At 42.7% G+C, this 12762-nt stretch overlaps 1 protein-coding gene across 1 annotated transcript; it reads left to right on the top strand.

Annotated features, from left to right (window-relative positions):
- The first annotated feature begins 3759 nt into the window (after nt 1-3759).
- On the top strand, nt 3760-12756 carry LOC141121321 (carbohydrate sulfotransferase 6-like). The gene is made up of 2 exons (XM_073611091.1): nt 3760-3827; nt 8502-12756. Exon 2 carries the CDS (start codon nt 8600-8602, stop codon nt 9737-9739), a length of 1140 nt encoding a protein of 379 aa, XP_073467192.1. The 5' UTR covers nt 3760-3827; nt 8502-8599; the 3' UTR covers nt 9740-12756.
- Nucleotides 12757-12762: the final 6 nt, after the last annotated feature.

Genomic DNA, 12762 nt, shown 5'->3' with positions numbered 1-12762 from the left:
ATTAACCACTTCAGCCCCGGAAGATTTTTCCCCCTTCCTGACCAGAGCACTTTTTGCGATACGGCACTGCGACGCTTTAAATGACAATTGCGTGGTCGTGCTACATGGCTCCCAAACAAAATTGAGGTCCTTTTTTCCACACAAATAGAGCTTTCTTTTGGTGGTATTTGATCGCCTCTGCGGTTTTTATTTTTTGTGCTATAAATAAAAAAAAGAGCGGCAATTTTGAAAAAATACGCAATATTTTTTACTTTTTGCTTTAATAAATATCCCCAAAAAATATATATTAAAAAACAAATTTCTTTCTCAGTTTAGGCCGATATGTATTCTTCTACATATTTTTGGTAAAAAAAAAAAAATCATAATAAGTGTATATTGATTGGTTTGCGCAAAAGTTATAGTGTCTACAAAATAGGGGATAGATTTATGGCATTTTTATTATTAATTTTTTAAAATTAGTAATGGCGATGATCTGCGATTTTTATCATGACTGCGACATTGCGGCGGACACATCAAACACTTTTGACACTATTTTGGGACCAGTGACATTTATACAGTGATCAGTGCTATAAAAATGCACTGATTACTGTATGAACGGCACTGGAAGGGAAGGGGTTGAACACTAGGGGGCGATCAAGGGGTTAAGTGTGTCCTAGGGAGTGATTCTAACTGTGGGGGGGGGGTGGGCTTACTACAACCTGACAGAGATCACTGCTCCCAATGACAGAGAGCAGTAGATCTCTGTCATGTTGCTAGGCAGAACAGGGAAATGCCTTGTTTACATAGACATCTCCCCATTCTTCCGCTCCGTGTCAAAATCACGGGCCCCCCAGTGGACATCGAGTCTGTGGGACCCATGGGCATGCTCACGGAGTACACGGCAAGCCTGCGTGCGCCCACTTAGCCGCGTCTTAAAGGGGGCGTACGGGTATGCCCATTTGCCCAGCCATGCCATCATCATGCTCTGGTCGGCAAGGGGTTAATGACACCCCAATTGCAGTTAGCATGCCATTATAGCGAGTCAAGCGTGTTGCGCATTTGCAGCGTTTTTCCAAAACGCGCAGAAAAACACGCCACTTTGTAAGGGTTGCCACCCGTTTAGAAATGCGCAGATGTGAATGCAGCCTAATTGTTAATTACACACTAATCACGGTTAGCAGATGCGTGTTTTGCCACAAGTCTGTAGCGAGAAAGAAACGCGCTACAAACCTGCACTGAAAAAAACAGGTGACGCTCCCTGACTGAAAAGGTTCTTGAACTACTTTAAGATTCCCTGTGCGTGACACTCGTCTACATATGAAACATTTACAAAAAAGCAGGTGGGAATGCTTATGCTCGGGTGTAAATGGAACACATTCGGTAGGAGAGTTTTCAGGCAGCAAGGATGACCTGGGAGGGGAGGTGATAGTCAATCACTTCAGGTTGTTGTGGAAAATTTTATATTAATGTGTTGTCATAAGTCTCCTAGTGTGTCTGACCAACCACAGCCTGTTCTAAAGAACTGGCTGGGGCAGATCGATGCTGGCTGAGACCTGTTAGGTAATGGAAAACTTCCTGGTTTTTGGAGAGAAGTGTTTGCGGAGAGAGGACATGTCGGCCAGCAAAAGGGCCCCTGTGCAATGCACAGAACGATCGTCTGGTGGGGATGCGTTCGCTCTGCAAAGACATTATCGGTTTAGAGGTGTTTTGCTCTTGTCACCCCGGTATGCCTGATCAACATGTTTGGGGTGCCATGACGTACACCTGCAGATAATCTCCCATGCACAGGGAACTTTAGTCATCGTCATTTAGTATATTGTATCATGTCCTGTAGTCATTGTTCATTGGTTGTTTTGTATTCTGTTGTTAAATCCTTATATGGTCACTTACATCCTGTGAGGTCACACCCTGTGAAGGAAACGATTGGCTGTTGGGGCCAGGGCTTCCTGTTTGTGATTGCTTTTGTGGTCTTTTGAATAAAGGAGGCAGACAGAGCTGTAAAGGCCAGTCTTGCTGAGATGGGAATGTAAGAAGGATGTGTTGTGATTCTATTTGTAAGCATGAGGCACACACCAGCGGATGAGCTACACCAGAGGAGAGACATATGATCAAAAGGTGAGATGGTATTATATCATTAGACGAAATTGTTATTATGATTAGAAACAGGAGATTTGGCTGTGTGCTTTGCGTAAACCAAATTTCGCTAACAAGGTCCACCCTACAGCAGTTTTACTGCTACAGGGCATCACCTGTTCGCAGATCACATGTATATATATATATATATATATATATATATATATATATACACACACACACACACACACGTGATCTGATACTTCCAGGTAGGGGGCGCTTCTACTGTGATTACACACTGCGGAAGCTGATCGATGGATGCATGGTACCTGATTTACACATCTACCTGTCCTGGCACACTCATCCTGCTTATCCACCTCTCGCATCTAGCCCACGTGCATGCATGTGATGTATGTGATGTATGGGATGTATGTGATGTAGGTGATGTAGGTGATGTATGGGATATAGGTGATGTATGGGATGTATGGGATATAGGTGATGTATGGGATGTATGGGATATAGGTGATGTATGTGATTTATGGGATGTAGGTGATGTATAGGATGTAGGGGATGTATGTGATGTAGGTGATGTAGGTGATGTATGGGATGTAGGTGATGTATGGGATGTATGGGATGTAGGTGATGTAGGTGATGTATGGGATGTATGTGATGTATGGGATGTAGGTGATGTATGGGATGTATGGGATGTAGGTGATGTAGGTGATGTATGGGATGTAGGTGATGTATGGGATGTAGGTGATGTATGGGATGTATGGGATGTATGTGATGTATGTGATGTATGGGATGTAGGTGATGTAGGTGATGTATGGGATGTATGTGATGTATGGGATGTAGGTGATGTAGGTGATGTATGGGATGTAGGTGATGTATGGAATGTAGGTGATGTATGGGATGTATGGGATGTATGGGATGTAGGTGATGTATGGGATGTAGGTGATGTATGGGATGTATGGGATGTAGGTGATGTATGGGATGTATGAGATGTACGTGATATATGGGATGTATGGGATGTATGGGATGTATGAGATGTATGAGATGTATGGGATGTAGGTGATGTATGTGATGTATGGGATGTATGTGATGTATGAGATGTATGAGATGTATGTGATGTATGGGATGTAGGTGATGCATGTGATGTATGGGATGTAGGTGATGTATGGGATGTATGGGATGTGGGGTGTAGATGATGTATGGGATGTATGGGATGTAGGTGATGTATGGGATGTAGGTGACCTGCCTATATAAACAAGGCAGATCGCCAGGATGGAATTTGTGTCTCTGCAAAGCAGGGACATGGATCCATGCCTTCCCCTAGTAAAAGCAGCTTTTGCGCAGACCAATCAATATATGCTTATTGGGATTTTATTTTACCAAAAATATGTGAAGGAATAGCTATCCTAGAAGTACGGTTATGCTGTAATAAGGTTGCTGTCTTTTTCTTTCCAACTCAAGTTGCTTTTGTGTAAGTATTGGCCATAGCATAGTTATAAATTTTAGAGTCATGGTTGGGCGTCTCAGATGTCATGTGTATCTCTCAAGGACTTTGTTACGCATGACATGCCAAGTGTAGGGCAGAACAACTTTGCTATTCATGAATGGTACTGGCTTTCCTAGTCAACTGTAGTTACCAAAGCACCATAAAATACTGTTCCCTGTCAATGAGCTGAACACAATAGATGTTTAATGGGTCTCTGCGTTAGATGAATCATGCTTATCAAAGCAGCTAGTTCAGTGCGGAGCATGGCTGGCGACAGGTAGGACACTTCCAAATTCTTTATTTCTTTACCCAACAATTCACCAAACTTCTCAGCCTTGTAAAGTGTATAGAAAAAAAATTTTTTTTTAGTTTATGAAAGGGGTAGCAAAGACTTTAATTCCATGTGGGTCTATTCTTTACTGTCTGTGTCCCATTGGGGAGATTTTCCTTCATTTCTTGTCCTAGAGATACAGCAGGAATTGAGAAGAAATTTCTATCAAGTGAGGTGGTTAGGCAGTTGTCATTTACCCTCCTCAAGTCTGGACACTTTCACCCCCCTCCCAGTCCAGGCCATTTTTCACTTTTCAGCACTGTCTTGTTTTAATGGGCAATTACTAACACTGTATCCAAAATGAATTCCTTGTTTTGTGCACTGGTGCGCAGTCATGTTGGAACAGGAAGGGGCCATCCCCAAACTGTTCCCACAAATTTGGGAGCATGAAATTGTCCAAAATGTCTTGGTATGATGACGCCTTAATAGTTCCCTTCACTGGAACTAAGGGGCGAAGCCCAACCCCTGAAGAACAACCCCCATACCCTAAGCCCCCCTCCACCAAATGATTTGGACCAGTGCACAAAGCAAGGTCCATAAAGACATGGATGTGCGTGTTTGGGGTGGAGGAACTTGACTGTCCTGCCTAGAGTCCTGACCTCAACCCGATAGAACACCTTTGGGAAAGATTAGAGCAGAGACTGCGAACCAGGCTTTCTCGTCCAACTTCAGTGCGTGACCTCACAAATTCACTTCTGGAAGAATGGGCAAACATTCCCATAGAATTTGTAAACAAAACCCTAGGGTTAACGCTGTGCTCGAAATAGAAAAGATCTTTAGAAAATAACTAAAATCCCACCCACGACACTACCTGCCTGGAGTTTGCATGTTCTCCCTGTGCCTGCGTGGGTTTCCTCCGGGTACTCCGGTTTCCTCCCACACTCCAAAGACATGCTGATAGGTTAATTGGATCCTGTCTAAATTGTCCCTAGTATGTATGAATGTGAGTTAGGGACCTTAGATTGTAAGCTCCTTGAGGGTAGGGACTGATGTGAATGTACAATGTATATGTAAAGTGCTGCGTAAATTGACAGCGCTATATAAGTACCTGAAATAAATAAATAAATAAACTAAAAGCAGCACCAAAAGTCTAATACTAAACTCAAACGCTATGTGATAAATCAAGATGCAGCGCTAATAAAATAAAGTAAAAAATAAATTGATCAAAAATGGTGAAAAAACTCTCAAAAATGAAAACGAATGCAGGTACCACACGCAAAAAAAATGGCTAACAATGATGCACAAATAATGAATAGATGGAATATGAAAAATCCAATACACACAAATAATGGTGAAATAAACTCTCACTGAATGAACATAAGGCGGATAGCATGAAAAATAATAAAAGTGATAAGTGATTAAAAAAACATAATTGATATTAAACATATAGCAAATCAATGATGAAAGGAAAAAGCCCCAAATCCAATGAACACAGTATAAATGTGTAAATCAGAAAGGGTCCATGGAGATTATGGCGTCTCTGTATGTTTCCCATTAATCTACAAATTTCAGTTCTGGGTAATCACACACAGTTTTGTCTCATGCATGGGATAGATGCATTTGTGCCATTTTTTTTGTGTGTGGTACCTGCATTAGTTTTTATTTTTGAGAGTTTTTTTCACCATTTTTGATCAATGTATTTATTACTTTATTTTATTAGCGTTGCATCTTGATTTATCACATTCCCATAGAATTCCTGGAGGAATGGACCGACTTCTCAGTCGGTAACTGGTACTATAGAAGGGACGGACTGCACCTAAATGAGGAGGGTGCAGATCAGCTGGGAATGAAGATGGCCAAAAAAGTTAGAGGGGTTTTTTAAAGTAGGCGATGGGGGGGAGGGTCCAGAGGTAGAGATAGTCAGCGCAGAACATATTCCAGAGGGTAGTATTGGGGGCATTAGTGGTAGGTTGACCAAAGCACATAAACCCAAGAACAGAGAAAAGAGGGCACACCAGCCTAGTGCATTATCCTTTAGTACATTTATTCAAAAGCATAAATAAAAACTACTCACAAAAGTAGAAAGAAAATCGCGCTTAAAACAGACTTTGGCATATAGCAGTCTGTCCACTGATAGCAGTCTCCGAGTCCCAGAGAGGGGGACATACGAACCGCTTCTGCCTGACGCGTTTCAAAGGTTAAACCTTCTTCATCAGAGCCTAGCAGTGTTACTCTCTTTCAGCTACTTATACATGTGGTCAGGACTGTGATGTCATAAGGGGGTGGGGTCACCGGGTGACATCACCCGGTGACCATGCCCCATGCCTATATAAGTCATCCCGTACCTCGCACACAGCATTACAGCGGGAGAGAGCGTTGTGTCAACATTGGAAGAAGAGGAGAGGGAACGAGACGACGAAGAAGACCGGCCCACCGCTAGCAAAAGAGCGGCAAAAGAGCAGAAGATAGTGGAGGAGCCCAGCAGAATTGCGGGAGAAGAACCGGACACTGGGAGAAGAGGCCAGAGAGCGGGACACCGGGAGAAGAGGCCAGAGAGAGCGGAGAAGACGGTGCGATGTACGCCATACTCATTCACATAGGGTGGGGGGCCGGGATCTGGAGGCCTCCTTATTAAAGGGGGCTCCCGGATTCTGATAAGCCCTCTGCCCGCAGACCCAGACAACCAACGGCCAGGGTTGTCAGGAAGAGGCCCTTGTCCTCATTAACATGGGGACAAGGTGGTTTGGGGTGGGGGGGCCCACAGGGCGCCCTCCCTGCCCCAAAGCGCCCACCCCCCATGTTGAGGGCATGCGGCCTGGTACGGTTCGGGAGGGGGGGCGTTCGCTTGTCCCCATTCCCTTTCCTGAACGGCCGGGCTGCGTGCTCGGATAAGGGTCTGGTGTGGATTTTGGGGAGGACCCCCACGCCGTTTTTTCGGCATAGTGATTCCCCTTAAAATCCATACCTAAGGGCCTGGTATGCTCCCAGAGGGGAATTCCCCCTCGCGCTGGCTGCAATAGGAAAATGTGTTTTTCCTATTGCAGCCAGCGCGAGATGTACAGTACCCTGTCGCCGAGATCCAGCGTGATGGGATCGCACTGGAAACATTCTCGCAGGCAGGTACTGTAGTTTGTACAAAAGTCCGATGGCTTTGTGTACACATGATCGGACTTTGCTCCATCGGACTTTTGTTGCCGGAAAGTTTGTCCGTTTGCACAGCCAACAAAGGTCAGATGAAAACCAAAAAAGTTTGTCCGATGGAGCACGGTCGGATGTTGCCCCAAAACAGCTAATTTGCATGTTTGTTGTCAAAAAGTCTGATCGTGTGTATGGGCCTTAACATTGATAATCAGTGGGAAGAATGCATAGAGCGGTCGAAAATCTCATCAGGTTTTTAATTATCCCTGTTTGCTCTCTATTTGTCCTGATAACCCATATACTCAGAATAAAAAGTGAAGGAGAATCCAAAAAGTTGAGTTGGCCACAAGAACTGAAATATACAGGCACTAGTCCCTCTAACAGCTATCTAACAGGGAATTTGTTACTTATTGACAGGCAGTGAAGAAAAGCAGTGAGCGTTGTCACCCTATAATAGGAAGTGTGTTACTGATGAGATTACCAGGTGAAAATTAATTTAAAAGTCTAATAATATATGCAAATATAAACTTTCAGTGTGTTGATTTAAGTAAGCTTTAGTGTTTGACCAGCCAAAACTTTTTTGTGTTTTTGATAGAGTAGGAAAGAATTAAAACTCCTGCTGGGTTTGTACTGCTATCTGGGGCACCGTTAGAGAGATTTCCTCTTTTCCTATGGGCAATGGTGTCAGGAAATAAAGAGAAACTTGGGGAAAATCTTCAAAAGCAACACAGACAGTCTTCAGCAGACATATGCGATTCCTTTGTTACAAATCAAAATTCGGACAAAATTTCCATTATTTGGAAATTTGGATATATCAACAAATATAATCCGAATTTGAAAATTAATAAGAAAATTTATTTGAATCCAAAAATGAATTTGAATTTGAAATAGAAACAGATTACAATAAATACAGTAAGGTATAAAAGCGAAATAAGATTATGATTTCTACTTAGGCTGCTTTACAAAACAGAATAGAATAGAACAGAATAGAATAGAGTATAATAAAAACGAAAAGAATAGAATAGAATAGAAAAATAGATTAGAATAGAATAAACAAAACAGAACAAATAAAACCGAATTTCAAATCAATTTAAAAATAACAAATTTAAAAAACGAATCTGAATACACGTAACTAATTCTGGAAACAAATCATTCTAACATAACAAATATGAAGAAAAGATATTAGCTTAACAAACAAATCTGAAACAAAACAAACTTCTTCAACGCGCACGTCTCTAGTCTTCTGTAGCATGGGAAAAGGCCAGAAACCCCGTTAGCTTTTTATTGCCATCTTGCCCCGCTACAGATTCTTCTTCACTTTCTGTTTGGTGAAAGTGTTGTCACACCAGTTAAGAGTGAGGGCACATCTCTCCAACGCAGCCCCTGGTAGCAATAAAAACCCAACACAGGGTCTAACCCTTCCCCACTCAACCCAAAACTGAAAGAAAAAAAAACGTTTTGGCTGGACATACACTTTAATTGACTACAGTTCTTCTTTGATTACCAATTACTAACCTTAATCATTTTCTACTCCCTTTATAGGTCCCATTTCTCATCTCTCACTGGTTTTTGGACTTCCTCTCACTGGTTTTTGGACTTCCTGGTCATTCCAGGCCATTCTTGTTCTTACTCGATTTCTGATGATGTCCCTACGTCTTAAATATTTATTCTTACTCTCTGTGTCTCTCTTTTTCTTTTCTATATCCCAATTTCTTTTTAGCAAAACTCCCTTCTCTACATACTTACAACTTTCTGCTCCCAAAAATAAACCGGTCCATCTCCTTATTGTGTCATCCTGGAGATCAGGTTCTTCATTCCTTGGACAGATCTTCAACCATCACAATGACGTCTTTTACCTCTTTGAGCCTGGACATCCCATCTGGATGAAGCTTCGAAATGAAGGTTCCGAGCTGCTACATTTTCCCTTAAGAGATCTTCTACAATCACTTTTCACCTGTGACGTGTCCCCTCTTCATCACTATCTTCCTGAAGGTGGAAAACATATTTCTGAATTGGGCTTCTTTGCAGAAAGTCGAGCGCTCTGCACCCCACCATTTTGTTCAGTCTTTATTCCTTCTGAAGGTTACGATCGCCATAAGTGCTACCATCGTTGCAAAAATACTTTGCTGAAAGAAATGGCAGAAACATGCAAGACATACAGCCATGTTGTGTTGAAAACAGTCCGGATTTTAGACCTTTCTGTTTTTCTTCCCCTTTTTCGAAACCCTGATCTTAATCTTCGTATTTTGCACCTTGTAAGGGACCCTAGAGCTGTTGCTTTGTCAAGGAAATCCTTTGATCTCAATATTGAGGACCATATTGTACTTAAGAATGATGGAAATAAAAATATTACAATAAGCAGGGTAATGGAGAAGATTTGCAAATCTCAGGTTGACATCAACAATGTGGCTAAAACAGCGGAGGTGTTGCGGGGACGATATATGGCAATTCGACATGAGGACCTTGCTAATGAGCCCATTAAAAACATAAAAAAAATGTACAGTTTTGCTGGCCTGTCTCTTACTAAAGACCTGGAACAGTGGGTTTACAATATAACTCATGAGGAGGTAGAAGGGAGCATGACTTTCTCACGAGAGTCCTCAAAGGTGGTCCACAAATGGAGAACTGCTCTGGACTTCAATTTCATAAAACAGATTCAAGACAACTGCAAAGAGGCAATGGATCTATTTGGTTACAGGCCCGCAAGATCCAAAACAGAACAGCAACATTTGACTCTGGACTTGGTAAATAAGGAATGGTCACAGGAAAAAGCTAAATAATCTTGCACAAGTGAACTCATTAACAATATATCCCTACACAACCTCCTGATGCCACTAGGAAAAGTTCTCACTAGTGAATTTTGTAATGTGAATGCAGCATGATGAATTGTTTTGCAGTAGCTTTGGCACAGAAGGGAGAACTTTGATTTGTAGATACCTATACTTGAAGAACATAAAATGTCAATGTCTAATTAAAAACCTCTAATACACACATAAGAGAAATTTACAGCTGAAGTTTAGGTATTTCAACTTATACATAGTTACATTGGTTCAGCTTGGACCTGCGTAAGCATTTATGTGTTAGATAGCAAAGGTGCAGCACTACTACCTGCCCTGGTATCCTCCAGGGCTGAAATTACTGGTGCTCAGGCACGAGTTGCTGAGAGCCACCAACACATCTAGTACAGGAGAAGAATCAGCACCATGGTAAATCACAGTATTGCAGTGGCGGCCCTTGCACTGTGGGCGCACGGGTGCCGCCCCCCATCCATGCGCCCGGCCCCTTTCAGGATGCCGAAAGCATGGATTCCTATGGCTGGGTGGGAGTGGGTGGTAATTTTTGAAGCACCTGATTAGAGCCAGAGGCTCTAATAGGCTTCAAAATAGGGTGGGCAGAGAGTGCGCCCTGATCCCACCCAATTGTGTGACGATAGCGAATTAATTTTCGCTATTTCCACAGTAACCTTCCTCCCTGCCAATCAGGAGGCAGGGCATCAGACCTGCTATCTGATTGGCCAAAGCATTGGGCAACCCTATTGGATGCCTGGCGCTTAGGAATAGGAGCGGAGGAGACTCGCGCTGGAGCGGAGGTCGCCGCCGCTCTGAGAGGAGGGGTGCTGCCAGAGCCGCAAACCCCGCGAGTGGCATCCCAGTCTTAGTCCATAGGGTTCAAGTTCCTCTACCCCAAACTAGCTCATCCATGTCTTTATGGACCTTGCTTTGTGCACTGGTCCAAATCATTTGGTGGAGGGGGGATTATGGTGTGGGGTTGTTTTTCAGGGGTTGGGCTTTGCTCCACACAGAGGTGGGGGCGCCGAAGCTCCAGAGTGCTCCCCTCCCTCCTCCTCGTCTGTGTCCAGAGGCGGAGCACATGTAGCGGGTGCTGCGGTTCCCCATCCCGCTTGCTCTCTCCGCCGGCAACATTCGTGACGCAGCAAATTATGAAATCTGGAAATGCAGCGCACAATTCTCTTCTTCTTTAATGGGATAATAATAAAGCTGCTTTGCTGGTGATACTGATGGAGTTATTGCAAACACATTTTCAAAGGCTTTTTTTTCTAGTGATATCAAGAATAATATTATTATGCCTGTTATTTTTTTTTTGGTGCAAATTACCACAACACCATTATCCTGTAGTTTTTAAGATCAAAGATACAACTATGTCGGTGTCCCTTGTTAATTTTACATTGTATTTTTTTAAAATATAACTGCCTACTCCCAAACTGTCATTTGAAGTAAAACACATAGCCAAGTATTCTACACAATTTTTTTCTTTTGCATTAAAAAAAGAAAACAAATAAAATTAGACATGCTATCTGCCAATAGAACTTAACCAAAAAGTGCATTCTATGCATCCAAAAATATAGAAAATATAACAAATCATTATTATTTAACCAAAAAATATGCATGTGTCCTGCTTCTTAAAATAGGGGGTCAACAATGCCAAGAGTTGGTGAAAGCAGGGGACCGTCATCCGGAGATAATTTCTAAAATCATCTGGATTATTCTCCTGGAACTCCCGCAGCAAAGGCATATGACATAATTGGTCACGATTAATAAAGCAACTAATTTTTGGTCCAAGAACTCCTCCTGTTCCTGGACTTGGGTCAAAGCAATAACTTCAAGGCCAATACACGTTATCTCCTCCGATTCCGCAACATGGCTGGTTGACGAACGGCCATTCAGAAATGAACTGAAAAGTGCAAAATGAAAAGCGCGAATCAACACACACCAAATTTCTACTTATATCGTGTACACACGGACGGACTTTTGAGCATCAAATGTCCGACGGTCTTTCCGACGGACTTTCGACGGAGTTACGATGAACTTGCAAACGACCGGACTTGCACACACACGAACAGACTAAAGTCTGTTCGAAAGTCCGGTCGTTTGAGCGTGATGACATACGATCGGATTAGAATAAGGAAGTTCAAAGCCAGTAGCCAATAGCTGCCCTTACGTAGTTTTTTTGTCCGTCGGACTAGCATACAGACAAGCGGATTTTTCGATCGCATTCGAGTCCTTCGGAAAGATTTGAAACATGTTCTAAATCTAAAGTCCATCTGATTTTCAACAGAAAAAGTCCGCTAAAGGTCCAATGAAGCCCACACACAATCGGATTGTCCGACGGATTCGTTCCGTCGGACCAGTCCGGTCGGAAAGTCCACCCGTGTGTACACGGCATAACACGAAAGTAGCAGAAGGAGCACAAGGGGTGGCGCTAAAGAGCTGAAAAACCACGTAGTACGTCACTACGTTCGTGTTTGTTGGCCGACAATTCCTTGGCATTTGTATGCAAAACAAGTTCCTGGCCAATGTCCTTCGGACAAAAGTCTGAGGTTTTGTCTGCGGAAAATCCGATCGTGTGTACGAGGATTAAGACTGGTATGCCATTAAAGTTCATGTGCGTGTAAAGGCAGGCGTCACAACATACCTCCCAACTTTTTGAGATGGGAATGAGGGACTCCTATCAGCAAAAGTAGGCAGGCATAGGACACACCCCTTGCCACACCTCCTTAAAGGAGAATTGTACAAAAAACAAGATTGGTTACACCCACAACTGCTTTTTTACCACTACTATTCCTTTATATTGGCTTTTGGAGTTTACAAATGCAGCAATTTAGAAATCAGATGAAAGGTTTAGCACTGGGAAACACTTTTTGGTAGATAAAAAGTGCATTTTATATACAATTATATAGATCAGAACAAAATGAGGGAAAAATGAGGAGGAATGAGGGACAGAGGGACATTGCTCCAAATCAGGGACAGTCCCTCCAAATCAGGGATAGTTGGGAGTTATGGTC

This window comes from Aquarana catesbeiana, unplaced genomic scaffold (assembly GCF_042186555.1).
Source record: "Aquarana catesbeiana isolate 2022-GZ unplaced genomic scaffold, ASM4218655v1 unanchor14, whole genome shotgun sequence".
NCBI lineage: Eukaryota > Metazoa > Chordata > Amphibia > Anura > Ranidae > Aquarana > Aquarana catesbeiana.
This window is presented reverse-complemented; position numbering and strand designations above follow the sequence as displayed.

What these genes read in the sequence shown, in the direction of transcription:
- LOC141121321 (XM_073611091.1), top strand. Translation starts at nt 8,600, where the DNA reads ATGATGTCCCTACGTCTTAAATATTTATTCTTACTCTCTGTGTCTCTC.